The sequence below is a fragment of the Buceros rhinoceros genome, unplaced genomic scaffold (assembly GCF_000710305.1).
Source record: "Buceros rhinoceros silvestris isolate BGI_N320 unplaced genomic scaffold, ASM71030v1 scaffold24879, whole genome shotgun sequence".
NCBI lineage: Eukaryota > Metazoa > Chordata > Aves > Bucerotiformes > Bucerotidae > Buceros > Buceros rhinoceros.
In genome coordinates this window covers 24,121-40,484 of record NW_010432518.1, presented here as the reverse complement: position 1 = coordinate 40,484, position 16,364 = coordinate 24,121, and the positions used below count along the sequence as shown (strand labels likewise).

The 16,364-nt window shown below is 40.8% G+C and overlaps 1 protein-coding gene across 2 annotated transcripts in view; it reads left to right on the top strand.

The window, feature by feature from the left end:
* The first annotated feature begins 619 nt into the window (after window positions 1–619).
* The window catches only part of KATNAL2 (katanin p60 subunit A-like 2), a 24,098-nt gene continuing 8,353 nt past the window's right edge, over window positions 620–16,364 (top strand). The window contains exons 1-12 of one of the 2 annotated variants that reach the window (XM_010143823.1): window positions 620–684; window positions 1,076–1,242; window positions 3,514–3,553; window positions 3,949–4,063; window positions 5,409–5,504; window positions 5,955–6,053; window positions 6,829–6,906; window positions 9,400–9,498; window positions 10,028–10,091; window positions 11,165–11,283; window positions 13,419–13,510; window positions 15,378–15,488. In XM_010143823.1, the coding sequence (XP_010142125.1) occupies window positions 620–684; window positions 1,076–1,242; window positions 3,514–3,553; window positions 3,949–4,063; window positions 5,409–5,504; window positions 5,955–6,053; window positions 6,829–6,906; window positions 9,400–9,498; window positions 10,028–10,091; window positions 11,165–11,283; window positions 13,419–13,510; window positions 15,378–15,488 (1,145 nt within the window). Of the gene's footprint in view, window positions 685–1,075; window positions 1,243–3,510; window positions 3,554–3,948; window positions 4,064–5,408; window positions 5,505–5,954; window positions 6,054–6,828; window positions 6,907–9,399; window positions 9,499–10,027; window positions 10,092–11,164; window positions 11,284–13,418; window positions 13,511–15,377; window positions 15,489–16,364 lie in introns of both variants that reach the window. The other variant, XM_010143822.1, reaches the window with a different exon arrangement.

The following is a 16,364-nucleotide window of genomic DNA, read 5'->3' as shown; positions in this document are numbered from 1 at the left end:
CCGTGGGACTGTCTCCATATGGAAATTTCTGACTTTGGGCACTCCTGTGTTAAAATCAAGCAAGTTTGGTGTTATCCCTGATTTTTTGAGTGCTCTGTGTTTGTCTTTGTGTTTATGTATGAAGACCCCTGAAACGGGAGGTGCCAGCAGTGTTACAGCTGGTCTTCGTAGTGTAGTCATGCAGATCCCAGACCTGTTCTCCATCTCCCCTTCTCCGAGCACTCAGAAAACGGAGCCACACTGGAGCGTGAGGTTCCTTGCACAGCCCTTGGAGACACTTGAGGTGCTTGAGGTGTGGGAGAGTCCTACCCTGAAACGCACAGCAGCCTGAACGTGTTGGAGATCCGTAACCATAGTAAGGGAAGCAAGTTATTTTTTCAATCTCAAAGTAATTTTCTCTGGGAAAAGGTTTCTACCCATCTAGTAGCCTTGATAATGTATAAGAAAAATTACACTGAAAACCACTTTCCTTCTGTTTATTAACAGTGAGTTGTTTTACAGTTCTTACATGCTGTTGTCTTAATTTGTTTGTTTCCACAGGCTACATTTAGATGCTGTTTACAGCAGTAAAGAGAATATTACATTTGATCTAGAGTTCTGTCTTAATTCACAGGATGAGATGCGAACAGAAGCTCGTCGAAAAAATCTCCTCATTCTAATTTTGCATTATTTAATGGAGGAAGGGTATGTTTTTTCAATAACGGTGCTCTGCATTTGTGGGTTTGTGTGGGTCTGACCTCCCGTAACGTGTCCTTCTGTCCTCTAGTGGCCAGATGGACAGCATGGCCCTCTGGTTTGATGAGGAAAAGAGGTGAACTACTATTGCCTATCTTGGCAATTAATTCTGCTAAATTGGTCAGTTTCTGGAACAAAAATGTCCTGTATAGTTTAAAAATACTTCAGAGCAAGCAGCAAAGGATTTTTAAATAAAGTTTATGCTTTTATAACAAATACAGTTGTGGGGAGGTGAAAAATACCATATACTTACTAGTGCCATTGTTTACTTTTTCTGTCAAAAACCAGCATAAGACAATAACTCTCATTCTTTTGATCTTTGGTTTTTTGAAATTACCAGGTACATCGATGCTGCAAATGCTTTGGAACAAGAGACAAAATTAAGTTTACGTGGCTTTGAAGTCTGTGACAACATTGACCTTGAGACGATTTTGATGGAATATGAAAGCTATTACTTTGTAAAATTTCAAAAGTACCCTAGAATTACGAAGAAAGTCCTGGACTCCGGTATGTGGCTGTGTTCCAAAAAGAAAGATTTTGTTTCCAAAGTCTAAAATTAGTTATTTGCCTGATATACTCGCTGCCCTTCTCATGCATGTCAGCGTTTAGTGTTTGAGCTCTCTTTCAGTTACAGAACTATTGTTCCAGCCCGTAGGACGTAACATCTGAGAGATGGGGCTTTGAGCCCTTCTGCTCTTCCTGCCTTCTTTATGTAGAGGAACAAAAAGGTGATGTTTTTTCTGTCTTTTAGAAACTGCTTTGATATTGGAAAATCCCATGTAAGAGCAGAGTATTACGGCATAGATATATTCACTTGCTTGTCATAGAGAGCGAAGAGTTAAGTCCGTTCTATTTTGGATTTAATTATAAAATGAAAATGAACCACTTAAATGCAATATTATAATTTAGCTCATCCAAGCTAGTGCTTAAAAGTTTATCGCCACTAGTCTCATGAACCATTTGTTTTGCACATTTCCATATACTAAAGGTAATGTGCCAAACAAGTAATAGGTTTATTTGCTCCAAAGGACTTATCTGGGGTATAAATGAGTGATACAGAATAAGGCAAATCGGAAAGTGAGTGTTTTGTTACGACTTTGAAAGCCCGAATGGTTTTGTACTTGAGCACAAAATGTAACTTGTAGAAGCCATAACTGTGTAAGAATCAGTTATGAAGAGCTCGAAGGATGCAGAAAACACCAACGTCTCTACCTGTTTGTCTTGTAAGAATAATATAATCGTTAGAGAAGGGGACGATTGGCCAGGGAACATCTCTGAGCAGTTGTCTGTGTTTCCAGCAACTTTGAAATCACAGATAAACGAAATGTTATATAAATGTAATGAAATCACCTGTATGGGTGAAATGATTTTGAAAGGTACTGAAGCTACCAGTCATCATTACATTCATAGTGCGAATGACTAGCTGGAACTATCTTTCTGAAAGAGAGCTAGAACCTACCGATTGGCTTTAATACATGGCCATTAATAACTGGCCTCCTCCAAAGAGGAGCAGTCTCGCAGGACAAAACTGAAGGGATTTACTATGAATCAAGAAGGAAAATATATTACAAAGCATTTGTCACTTCATACTTATTCTTAGCCAAACTGAGGGGTAGCCAAGGCTTGATCCGTGGTCCGAGTGAAAAAAGCAGTTCCCAGAAGGGCACTCTTAGACACTTAGAAGCTCTCAGTAGCCATTTTTGGACAGTAAGCCTGTCATTCCCCGAGCCCAGAATTGCACCCATGCTGGCGGCGATGTGTGGTCCTTTTTCCCTGAAGCCTCCTGCATGTGTCTCTGTATTGAAGGAGGGTGTTGCCAGGTTCTTTGTGACCTGCCTTAAACTGTGTCCTTGCTCAGGCTGTGGTGTACAAGGGCCAAACAAGATGATTAGTGTGCTGTTTCTTCCTCCTAAATCCTTTGTGATACTCTCAGCAAGTCCTACAGAACCGTTTCCATGACGAATTGCTGTTTGCAGCAGTGGATGTACCAGCAGGATTACGAGTGCCATGCATGGGCTCTGCTGCCTCTAAGCACACAGTGTTCCCAAGCCCTTTGTGAAGCAGGTGGTTTTATGCAAGCGCGTGAGGATCTGGATGTGAGAGCGTCGCACAGAGAACACTGACAGGGGGTGTTTCGGAACACTGATTTTGAAACAACTAAGTGCCTGCTAGTGCAATACAAACCCTCAGCCTTATGACTTCACAGCTGGGCGTTACGAGTTTGACGTTTTGTGAAAAAAGTCTTTCTTTGACAGATATTGTTTCAAAGGATGTTAGAGGAAAAAGTAATGTAGTTCGATAACCACCACTGCAAGGTGACATTTTTGTTGTCATGGTATGTTGAACTTGATAAAATTACTATTAAGAAGAGTGAGGTAAATTCTTATTTCCAGGTCAGCAATGAAAAAATTATGAAATAAGTGTTCTGTGTGATATATTAAATTGTTTTGTTGTACTTCATCTAATTTTTTATAGTAGTGTCCATTTTACTGCAAGTTACATTGGCTTTAAAATGTAAGCAAAGAAACCAAAGACTGAATGAGCCTAAAATTTAACAAGCACGAAGTCAAACTGCTCTCTCCAGTATTAGTTTGTTTTCAAAACATTTTTTCGAGCTTGCCTTGCTTATAACTATGCTGTTCCTGTTTATAGATTGTTATTTCCAAGGTCATTAGTGTGTGTTCGAAAACAATTTTCAGAGGCAAAATAAAAAAACAAGTTGCCTTTCTTTTATATCTTTAATTATTTTCTATTGTAATATTAATTTTGCTACAGCAGAAAATAAACAACAGCTGAGAAGTGGAGGAAGACCAAGAAGGTAAGAGAAATGCATGGAGGGTGGTTTCTGGGCAGAAAATTTTCATATAAAAGCAATAGCAACTTAGTTAAAATAATGTTGTGACACCATAGCAATACTAAAGTCCTGAGTCACTCTGCTGACTGTGTGGTCCATTTTTCTGTATCTTTTAGAGTAAAATAAAGACTTAATTCCTAAATGGAGGTGAAAGCAATTTACAAAGTCTCTGTAGTGTGGATAAGGTAGAGTGGCATGTTTGAACGCAGTAAGCATTGAACTTTGCTGTGATTGAAACTGATGTCTTAACTTCAGTGGGAGAAAAGTCAGCCCCAAAACTGCTTTCTTTGGACCTTTTGGTATTTTGAAGGAAAAGAAGTTGTGAAAGCTTTTCAAGAAATTACCGATTTTTATTCTAGGACATCAGACTCTTCTCAGAGGTTCAAACATCAGACAGTGCAACGACCATTGTCAAAAACTTTACCTGGAAGTGCAACAGAATTTAAGTCGTCCTCCAAGGAGAGCCCCAAACAGGTTTAAACGTATTTTATCTTGGCAGCATTACAGATGAAATTAGTGTGATTTTTGTTTTGAAAGGTTATAGGCAGCAAGAGGATGTGAGTTACACAGCTAATAACTGTGTAAGTTATGGACTTTACTAATTATGTCGTTTAAGGATTATAGATATAAGACTTCAGGAGAATGTGCTTCCTGGCTGTGACTTGGGAGCAAATCAAAGGCAAAAATTAGAGAAAAAGGAGTCGTATAATCCAACCTATACTGAAAGCAACCAGAGTTTTCCCATTAACACCAGTAGATTCATCCTTTAGTGCCAGGAAGCCGAACAAACCAACCATGCAGAAAGTCCAGTGACATTGCAAGCATCTTCACAGTGCATAAGGTGCTGGAGACACCTTATGCTCTGTAATCTTTAGTTTCATGCGTCTCATTTTGGTAAGATTCTGGTGAAAACTCCTTCATTCCCATCCCTTACAGAGGAGGGAGCAGGAACAGCAGCTTGGTGAGCGGCACCATGTCTGTTATAGCTTGTGAGGAACTGCAAGGAGGAAAGTCTCTTTTTTGTTTTGTTGTTTTGTTTTTTTTTTGTCCTTGTCCATATTACTGCATAGGGTGGATCTCATCTCTGACCCATTCACTCACCCTTTAGAAAACTTTAGCTTTTGGACGCTGCAGCAATGACTGCTATGAAGTGAATGTCAAAGCAACTTAGAATCCTAAAATGGCTCCTCATTTCTGGGTTGCAGAATCACAGAATCACACCGAATCATTTTGGCTGGGAAAGACCTTTAAGCTCCTCCAGTCCCCCTGCTCCCCCAGCACTGCCAGGTCCCCCCGACCCCTGTCCCTCAGCAGCACCTCCACACGGCTGGGAAACCCCTCCAGGGATGGGGACTCCACCACTGCCCTGGGCAGCCTGCGACACGCCTGCACAACCCCAACGGGACAGAAACGGCTCCTCAGGGACAACCTCAACCTCCCCTGCTGGGACTTGAGGCTGGTTCCTCTCGTCCTGTCACTTGTTTCTGGGGAGAAGAGACCGACCCCCACCTCGCTCCAACCTGCTGAATTTCAGGGAGTTGTGGAGAGTGATCAGGTCACTCCTCAGCCTCAGCTGACATGCTGTACTGTGTACTTGCCTGTTGTTTCCACTGTTCATTGTTTCTTCCCTTACCTATATAAAATGCAGCTTTCTATAACTTAGAATTAAATATAATAATAGCAATAATAATAATAAATAATAACACCAATGATACAGCTCATCTGGGCATATATGAAAAGGTGGGGTAATAACTATAATGAGATACCTGCAACTTATCTACTTGGCAACACATCTGTTTTAAAATTGTTTTTTCTTTAGAATAATGACAATGCAGTTACACTGGAGCAATCCGACCTTGGTTTAAGCATCTCAGCAGTCAACAAAACTGGAGGAGACAGCTCTCACCCAAAAAGGGTTGGTGGAAACTTAGTATGTGATTTATGGAAGAAATGTGTATGTAGAAAAAACACATGGAAGTTTTTCACTAATATAAAATGTGAGCTTTTGGTATCTATTTTAATGCATAATTAGCCAAAGGGTCAGTTTTATGATTTGGGCAGTAATCCTTTGATGGGAAACTCTACTTGCATGTATTTCTGGCTGTAAAACCCAGTGGTTATAGCTCAAATTGAAGATAAATTTCAAATTTCTGGATGAGATGATAAGAGGCTCTGCAGTTAAATTGTTGCAATGATTGAGGAGGTGGGTGTTCTTTCTGCATTGCTACCACAAATTCTGTGGTCAGTTTTTGCTGTATTTGGGACTGTACATGATATAACGGAACTAATTGCTTTAATGTCCACCAAAATCTGGTCCTGCTGTTTTCACAGTTAAAGCCTATCAAAACATTCTTTTCTCCTTTAGGGCCAAGTAATTGACTTCCATGGGATGATTCAGGATGCTGTCAAAGTGTCGTCAAATGGAATAGCCTCGAACAGCCTTTATTGTGATCCAGATCCTTCAGTAAGTGTTCCTGGTCATGTTTCCATCCAATGAACACAAACATCAGTTTTATGTAACCAGGAACAAAATAAAATACCACGACAATGTTGTCTGTGGTCTCAAGTGCTAAAAAAGGGCTTAGATTCCTGAGGGGTGTATTTCCTTCTGGAGTGGACAGTTATACTTCATACCAGTCTGATTTATTGGCAATTGTTTATCTTTGAACAAGACAACAAATGCAAGTGATGCCTTATAAGCCGTATGATTCCCAAAAAAAGAAAAAAAAAATTGCAGAAATCCACAGAACATCTGGGAGTGAAATTCTGGTTCCTTTGAATTCAGTATGTTATTTAGTGCTGACTCTCGCTGAGACAAGAACAGAGTTTAGATGACTGAGACAGATAGAACATTTTCACTAATCACTCCTTGACACAAGCCATAGCTCCTAGGACAGCTGCTACACTTGGCAACTGCTACACTTGAAGAGACTTTCAAAACAGAGTATGTGGTGATGTGGAGAACCATGCTTACATTTTCCTCTCCTCTTAATCTGTGTAGGGCATGTTTCGGACTACATGTGCTGTAAGAGAGCTGCTCACGTTAAGTTAATTCAGGATGAGGTTCTGTCAGATGAAAAGATGAATTACTGCAAATATGGCTTAATTCAAAATCTTTATTGTTATCCATGTTATTGTTATCCAGGTTTAAAAGTTGATATTATTATTATGTGTCCACTTTTCTTCCTCTGTTTAAAAATAATTGAATTCTGACAAGAATTTATCTTTGTCTTTTTTAGGAACGATTACTGAAACCCCTTAGTGCTTTTATTGGCATGACTGGTGAGATGAGAGAACTTGCAACCATTATAAGCAAAGTAAGATCTGTATACATCCAGCTGTATAGACATCTTGGTTACCTTTGTCACCTGGCAATGATGTTTATTTCTCTTTACCATCACCGATAGTGCTTATTCTTGAATGTGAAAGCTCTTTCTCTTCTCTTACCTGTTGCAATGCCCAGCAAGTCATTTCTTTACGTGCAACGGTTCTTTCTGGTATGCAATGGAAGTAATTAAGACCCTTCCCCCTAATGGGGAGCCTGTAATCTAATCATGCTGCACCCCTGAGACTGTCGTAGCTTTTCCCTTTGTTCTTATTGCTACAGAAAATGTACAATACTGCACTGAAAAGAGAGGTTTAAATATGTTAGCTAATACCAACTATTATCTAATGTATTAACTAACCGTGATCAAATGGTTGGGAAAACTTTGATTCAGCTCTGCGAGTGCAGTGTCCATCCAAGGCACTGGGCTGTATTCAGTGTGGGTGGTGTGCCACTACCACAGCCATATCCTGATTCTGAGTGTATCTGCTAGATAACGGATTTATTAGACACTGATATTCCCACGTGCTTTTCAATACTAGTCTGTTGTGCTGCCTGCATGATCTGGACTCCACGACTTTTCTTGCTGAGCAAGGTGGAGAGATGCTGTTGCTGTAGGCTCTGCACGCAGGTCCCTTCCCTCATCCCAGCACAGGAGCTGCACGGGCAGCACTGGTAATACACCATACCCCAGGGCAGACTGGGGGTTACTCCAGGACAGGCAGTCTGAGACCAGGCGGGAATCCCAGCATGGTTAACACCATTTCGTTTCTCTCATGGGTCGAGGTGCAGTCTAGCCCCGGGCTGCTGGGGATCAGCCTGGTTATGAAGCAGGTAAATGCTTTGCATGAATCACCTCCCAGAGGCCTCCAGGCACTTGTCCAAAAGGCTTTATACTATCACACTATTTGATAGTGCTGTGACTCTTTCTGGTTATAAGCATCAGAAATGATGTCAGCTGTTGCTCCCACATGCTTATAATCGGCTGTTTGAAAAGCCTGGAAGGGTTTTGCTGACTGATTTTTATAGCTGTGCATGGCCCAAATTCTTAGTCTGCAAGTTTTGCGTTTGCAGTTTTGTAGGAGTGAAGTCTAAAAAATTTCCGTCCTTAAAGTAAGAAAATTCTCCTTCATTTCCATTCCTGTCTGGTTTTGAATGTGTGGTAAACCTTTAAAAGAGTTCTTGTTCTTGCTGCTACTTTAGCAAAAAGCAATAGGGTTGCTGTAACCTTTGTTGTGCTATGTTTTTTAAATCGTGGTGGTATGCTCCGAGTTGCTATGGTAATCAACACTGTGTAAATCGATAAAAATAAATAGCATGTGGTACCTACTCCACAACACAGTCTAATTTAATTTGGAAACAGTTATGGAAGTCTCAGTATCATAAATCTGATTCATCTTAATTTGCTGTTAATAGAAAGGGAAAGTGTAATCTACTCTATATAAATAATTTTTCTAATTGTGTTCAAACAAATCTTCCCCTTAGATATAAACACGTAATTTTTCTGCAGTCTCTGGGGACTGCCTCTTTTTATTGGAGAGTGGAATTTATCCCAAGTATTTGTGCTGAGAATATGTTATTTTCTGCAGAACAATTAGTCTCTGGAATGCAAAGCCACAGAATTTTACTAAGGCAAATGGAAAGAATCATGGAAGATTTGGAAAGTTTGATGAGTTAAATGAAATTAATTTAGTGAGTGCTTCAGAGCATAGTCTAATTACCGACTACCTTTTGATAGACGCTTAGGGGAAAATTTTCCTGCTGTTACAGAGTTTCTCACAGCTTTTCTTGCAGCATTTAAAATCTTGAATAGTGTGGAATAAACAGCAAGTTTTCACTGTTATTTATAATGTAAGTAATAATCTAAGTAATAATGTAAGTAATAGGTGCAGCCGTAAAGATGCTGAGCATCAAATTTAAAACAAAAGTGTTTTCACATTGCACATCGTTAAACTGTGGAACTTACTACAGAGTAAACATGTTCAAAACAGAGATAAGAGAAATTCACTGAAGAATGAATGTCAAGGTGTGTTTGAACTCAAAGACTAAGGTGTAATTTTAATTACCTCAGTCCTTCGGTTGCAGATTTTGGTGGGTGCAGATATGAACCAACATGTTACTCCTATTGCTTATACTGTTTTTTAAAACAATATTTGGCAGTGTATATGCTCCTAGGGAAACTAGGGGCTTGAGGGGAAGCAAGGCGCAATCTGTAAGGCTCCGTGGAAGTGACTGCTGTGTATTCTTTCCTCTTGGAAGGGCCCTGGTACGTAGGGTTTGCATCACTTAATCATCATCACGGCTTGACTTCGCGAGCGAAGATCTGGGAAGGGTTTTTCCCACGCTCACTGCAAGCGATGAGTGCACCCCTCGGGGCAGTGCAGTGGCACTCTTGTTTAATAACTGAGTCGATTTTTTACTTTGCCAGAGGTCATTATCCCAGTGCAGAAGAAGTTTTACTAACGAGATGTGATGTATGTTGCAGGACATTTATCTCTATAATCCTAACGTGAAGTGGGATGATATTATTGGACTGGATGCAGCCAAAAGGCTGGTCAAGGAGGCAGTTGTTTATCCCATAAGGGTAAGGTGCTGAGTAGTTTTGAGAAAACCGGTGTTGGGCTCATTAGCATTTTCCTTGTAATGACAGTGGTGTTTTACAGTTCTCACTGTTTCTGTGCTTTTGTAGGCAGTTCTTGTTAGAAGTATTCCTGTTCCTCTTTCATCTGACAATGGTATATGCATTCTACTATAGAAAAACGCTCTCTCAATATTAAAAGTGTTGGTCTGTGTTCTTTGGCACCTTTGGCAATGTAAGGGGGGCTGGATTTGGCCTATATTAATTCAGTGGAAAATAACTTACATAAGAGAGTATCAAACCAATTGCATTTGAAGAATTCACTTAAAACAGATTTCAGATGGTAAATACCGTATTTTTCTCAGAACTGAGATCATGTGTTTTATATTGTTTTGGAGGGGTTTTATCCCCTTCTTGTCAAATTTCTTAGGTGTCCCGAATGCATGAGGAGCAGTGGAGGTAGGGCTTAGAAGCCCTTGTATTTTGTTACAGATGATACATTTTTAATCCCTGGAATTATCCTCTGTTTCCACAGTACCCACAGCTGTTTACTGGCATTCTGTCTCCTTGGAAAGGTTTATTGCTGTATGGACCACCAGGTATGGAGAGCTTAATACCATATCCGTTTGTTTATCCCTCATTCTGTGTTTGTCCGGTGGATGAATCAGTGATGCTAACTAGATCAAATGTGTTAATAGCATGTTCTGTAATGTGAGATAAAAGGAGTCAATGTTAGATGATTACGTTTGTGTCTTGCACTCAAACCCGTCCATTTGTCTTGACTATTTCTATATCCAGGTCTTCCAAAAACAGTACTTACACTAACCATCTAGAAGACAGAGAACTTACATCTCCATTTTTACTCAGCTTGGGCTATATTAATGATGTTTAGCTTGACCTGATCTTATGAAATGTGAATAAATCTGGCATGGACTCACCTTCTTAAGGAAAATGCCCTTTCTTTCTTCTGTATTTGGGGATTATTTTGGAAATGAGGTGGAAGCTTTGCCCACTGCTGTGCTAGCTGGGTTCTTCCATGACAGCACAGATTCATTGCTCCCTCAGCTGCACTTTGACACAAGCACTACAACCACAAGTGTGTCTGGGAAGGGACAGAGGGCACAAGTGCTGCCTGAGTCAGGTCACAAAGGCTATCGCTGCAGTAAACTCCACTTGTTCCTGTGAATCTTTAGATGTACTTGCCTCAAAAGGCATCTCACCTTTTCAGCATGGAGTACAGAATTTGAGGAAGGTATTTGCTGGATTACCTGAGTTTCTCCAGACAGTCCTGAAAGAGCCACAAATATGCTGGGAGGGTGGAACCCTCTGCTGGGAGGAGAGGGCAGAGAGCTGGGGGGGTTCAGTCCGGAGCAGAGGAGGCTGCGGGGAGACCTGAGTGCAGCCTGTCAGTGCTGCAAGTTGGCACCATACCAGGTCAGGTTGGCCCTTGGGGCTCTGAGCAAGCTGCTTTGGTTGCAGATGTCCCTGCTGACTGCAGCGGGTTGGATTGGATGAGCTTTGAAGGTCCCTTCTAACCCAAACAAGTCTGTAATTCTATGACTTTCTGTGTTCTACTGGTTTTATCTGACTTGTAGCAGGATAAGGGGAATTATTCAAACACTTGTGTTGTGTTTCTTTAGAGAGTGAAGTTCTTCAATGCTGTTGTTTGTAGGGACTGGAAAAACTTTGCTTGCTAAAGCTGTTGCCACAGAGTGCAATACAACCTTTTTCAACATATCAGCATCCACCATTGTCAGCAAATGGAGAGGTGATTCAGAAAAACTTGTCCGGGTAAGAATTATTATCTCATTAGTTATACTTTAACAAACACCAGGTTCCCAGTTAAAGAACTGGAGTTTACCACAGAACTGGAAAGTGAACATTCTTCTGATACTCATGATCTTTCCTGTCTTGGACAAAACGTATGACTCTATTCCTATTTGGTTCTTCAAACAGGACCGCCACCACTTCTGCAGAGGTCTCACCATGGGTTGTTTTATCTGTGCAGTTTTAGCTGTGCAGTTTTTGTTCTGTAATGTAGGATGAAGCAGATATCCTGAAGGCAGCAAAGATTTTTTTAGTCCCTGAATAAGAGACAGGCAAGCAGAGTTCCTAACTAAAGTTGTGTTTGCTTAGTGACCCCTTCAAAGCTCTTCACATCCTCTCTTCAAGGATTGGCTCCTTGGCTCCCTACAAAGTGTTACTTAGATTGCCAAGTTCCTGACTATTCTTACTGTTCAGAACTCGCAAAGAATTGGCGAAGAATTCCCTTGCCACAAGGATTTTACAGTCGAACACAGATGTAATGTTGTTTTAAGGAAGGTACTCTGGTGGTAAATGGGTAAATGTATTTTTGTATACAGACTAGCAAGTGGCAAGCATGGCTCAACTGTGGTACAAAGAAAATTCAGGGATTCAGGTGTAGCATCCTTGCCCTAAGGTGCCCATCCTAACCTCTCGGTAATGTCCACCATTTCAGCATAAGAAATCCACAAGCGCTGAGCCTTCCTTTACGCTCATCCCTTAGGCTAGAGCGCTTCAGATACAGAGCTCTTGAAAATGAATGCTGGTAGCAGATTGCGCTCGGCAAACGGCATTACAAGCATTGCTAATCATTTAGGCAATCTCTGCAACGTAATTACTCTTCGTGTGTCCTCTCTCCTTTGAAATGGTGCCTTTTTCTTACAACATTCACCTCCTATGATATTGATCCTCTGGACATCCGTCTCAGTAGCTTTCTAGAAGTTTCCCTTCTGGCAGGAGTAGGGATGGGACAGTCTCGTTTTTGACACCACTACCCAAAAGGGGTTTGTGCACATGCTGCAGCATTTGATACTGAATTTGTGGCATTTTACCCTTAGCTGAGTTTTTAGCAGAATCCAAAAATAAAATAAGGTTGTGGATCGGGACAGCTCTAAGAAAATTGTTGTGTGAATTTATATCCTACCATCATAGGAGGCTGGTGCAGGAGTTTTCTGAAGTTGTGTGAAGCATACGTGGGTTCTGTGGCCATGGGGAGGCGTGTCCACTCATCCTGTTTTCCTCAGTTCTGAGCTGTACTGGTGTGATTTTACGTTTTAGATTTGTAGTAAAATTGTAGACTGGTCCTGGACTACTTGTGACTCTCGGCGAATTATTTAAACCCTGTGCTTCATAACCCAAGCATAGAAAATAATATACGTCTTCTTAATTTTTAGTAATTTTTGAAGTGTTCAGATTCAAAAGTGCCGTGTTATTATATATTGTTGGTGATATTTATTTTAAAACTCAGAAGAACACTTCACTGAAGAAGAACTGACAGTGTGTTCTTACTGCTAATATAAGCCTCTCTGGGTGTACAGAAAAACAGATGAATCTTCTTTCTCCAGAGGGCAGACCAGGATTGACAGCTTAATATTGCATGTTTTAATCTTGATTGTTGAAGCAGTTTATGCTTGTTTTTGCCAGGAAAAACATAATAACTGCTTGATTCTCATCAATAGAATCAATCCATTTTCTTTCATTATGGTTGAGCTGACTTGTAATATTTTCCCCCTCAAATCCTTATTTAAAAAAACTGTAAATGGAGCAACAACAAAAGACGGATGTTTAATCTCTGATAAGAATTCAGGAGTTCCCAGAATCCTCTGATGGATCATTTTCTTCTATCCTATTATTCGCAGGGTACTCTGATAGGATTTAGCGGGGAAGATTTACATACACAGACAGGATTACAAGGCTGTGTTCTTCACATCTCCTCTACAAACCTTTCAGAGTTTGAGAGGATTCAGGCACCCTCAGCCTACCCCAGCAGACATCCCTTTTTGTCCTACAAGCTTGGGATGGGGGTGCTGATATTTATCTTCTGTGCCAGCGGCCCTTAACGCCTTTTTGTGTTCATTTATCTATCTTAGAATCTTTTCACATTTACTCTTCTCTCTAAACAGGTGTTGTTTGAGCTTGCCCGGTACCACGCTCCTTCCACCATTTTCCTGGATGAGCTGGAGTCGGTGATGAGTCAGAGAGGCACTGCTTCTGGGTAACTGATGAGATCAATTCCTAAGGCTTCAGGAAGACACTTGTCTCCCTTCCGCTCTGTTTTTTCAATACTCTGTGTGTGTGTGTGCGTGCGTGTGTGTGGGTGTTCAGGTGCTGACCAGTGTTTAATCATCGAGCGTGCCTGTTACAAACAGATCTGAGCAGAACTAACGCCTGGGGCTACTCTATAAACTTCTTGATTAGGCCCCTGAAAGACTTGGCTTTTAGATTTTATTGACATTATAATTACTTTGAGTGATAATGGTAATTTCCTTGACTTTTTATTAAGCAATTTTTCTTTTGTTCTGTTGTCAGCTTTAGGAGCCTCGCAGTGTGTTACTGTCAGGGTGCACCGCTTCATGGGAGCGCTGCCTGCGCTCTTGGGGATTTAAAGAGAGAGGTGTAGTGGTTGTGTCATTCACAGTGGGTAAGACCGGTAGAGAAGCAAGCGTGGAGATTAGCGAGGGACCATGGGTCCAGCAAAACTGTGAGGAGGAAGGAGGTGTATAACCGGTGGTGCTGTACTTCAGAACAAGGGGAAATGAAGCCAGTGGGGGAACAACAGATGACTTCTCACTCTGGCGAGATGAGAAGCCGCTGATGTTGTGACACTTTGGACAGGCTTAGCTGTAGCAAGGTAAGATGGAGCGTACATGGTGGAATGGCATTTTCATTAATGAGACGAACTTTGGTGGCATTGCCAGGACTTCCAGATGCAGGAGTGGGAGGTGGTTATGATTGTCATCCATGGTGAGGGAGTTTATAGTTAAAAACAGATCGAAAAGGTTACTGATGAGGAAGAAGCAGGAGAAGTATAAAAATATTATTACAACTCTTAGGAGCCCATTACAGGGGATTTTATGTACTGTAAATTAGGTGTTCACAATGAGGTATACATAGAATATGCTGTATCATAAAGATACAACTTGTAATAATCAGTTGTAAAATTGTAAAAAATGTAAAATTGTCAGTTATAAGCTATAAATTACGGGTCAAAGTTTGCCTTCATATATATTTTTTAAAGCTCTCATTTACATCACTGGATTATATATTAGAAGCTTTATCTAAGATTATGTAGTTATTTTTTACATACCCTTATTAAATATCGACACAGTGTCGATCCCGGTGTGTGGATGCCTTTGCAGAAATAAGCTGAACGGTAGCTCTTACCATCTGAAGCCTGAAGATCTGGGTTTGATCCAGCAGTTTCCAAGAACTCCACATCTGGGACCAAGATTTCAAAACGGTTCCCTGCAAAATCGGTTACCTGGGCCAGGGCCAGATTTCTCAGCACTCTGCTTCAGTTCCCCTCTCTTTCTGAGGAAGGATCTTTTCTCTCTGTGTGCTCTCTGCCACATCGCTCAATTCCTTGTAATGCGACATATTTTTCTGTTTGGTTCTGATAGAACGTTTTGCAAAATACGGAATTCGGTATTAGGTGTATCTTTGTGTGGACACTTTAGATTCGCTCTGAATTGCTCTGAACGAGTAGGAGGGTGTGTTAATTATTTGATGGTGACTGTCACGTTATAAAAACTCTCCTACGCAGATTGATTGGTCAAAGCCTCAGCTGTTTGCTAGTGAACAACAGTGTTGGAGATTAATATGAAGGAGAAAAACAAAAATAAATATTTTCTTTGGATTCAGGACTAGTGAATTCTCCTCACTCTAATGCTCTGAAAAGAGTGCATTTAAGTAATCATTAGAAAGCTCGATTTTATTGCTTAGATGTTAGCTAATGGAGCTTAATCATGCTTTGAACTGGGGCAGAACTGTGACAGGGGCTCAGTTGCTGTGAATGACACTGTATAAATAAAGATGATTACTTTAATGCACTGAGCAAATAATGTTTCTCTGAATCTTGGTAGTGGTGAACACGAAGGAAGTCGGCGGATGAAAACGGAATTACTGGTGCAGATGGATGGCTTGGCCCGATCTGATGATCTTGTATTTGTTTTAGCAGCTTCCAATCTGCCATGGTAAGAGATCCAGAGAGTACATTTTGAATACATTTGCATGAGCTTCTAAGCACAGATAAAGATTTTATTTAGACTTTTGCAGGAAAAGCCTTGATATTTGGTTAAAGCATTTAAAGATTAATTTGGGGCTTTTACTTTTAAACTCTACAATTCTTGCTATTTGTGCCACATGAGAATAATCCATAATAAAGTCAGCATATGCTGGTGCTGCCAGCTGATAATATTTAAAATGGAGTATTTGACTTTATAGGCAAGTTATTTACTATGTTTAAGCTAAGAAGGGTTTCAGCTTGGAACCGTAAGGTGCTTAAAACCTCTAGTGCTTAGAAGGATACTCCATAAATAGGAATGTTGGATTTTATTGGTATCAAATATGACTTTTAAAAGTTGAGGGACAAAATTCTTCAGTTTTTTGAACATAATTTAGAATAGGAGAATAAATGGTGAAAGACTGGAACTAGGGCACTTCATCACGTTGGTCCTCAAAACGCACAGGACGTGTACTGAGAACAACGCAACCGGGGGAGAGTGAGGTAGGGAGGTCACGTTTGTGGTGTAACACCTGCGGATGCTCGGGACAGTCCAACAGACAGCTCATGTGCTGTCCTCAAACAGCAACTGCCGTGGCCACTGCCAGAGCGTGTTGATCTGGCTTGGTCATTCGTCTGGGCTAGTGTACTATATAATTGTTTTTCATACAAATATATTTTTAACAGGCTGATTTGTAGCTCGCTAATCATTTTCAAGAGTAGAAGCCAACCCCTGTACAGGGAATTGAAGTGCAGTGACGAAGTTAGTTTTCACAGATCTGGAACTAAACTGGATTTCTCCCTGTCCCAGGACTCCCCCTGTCCCTGGGCTAACGATCCATCTTCA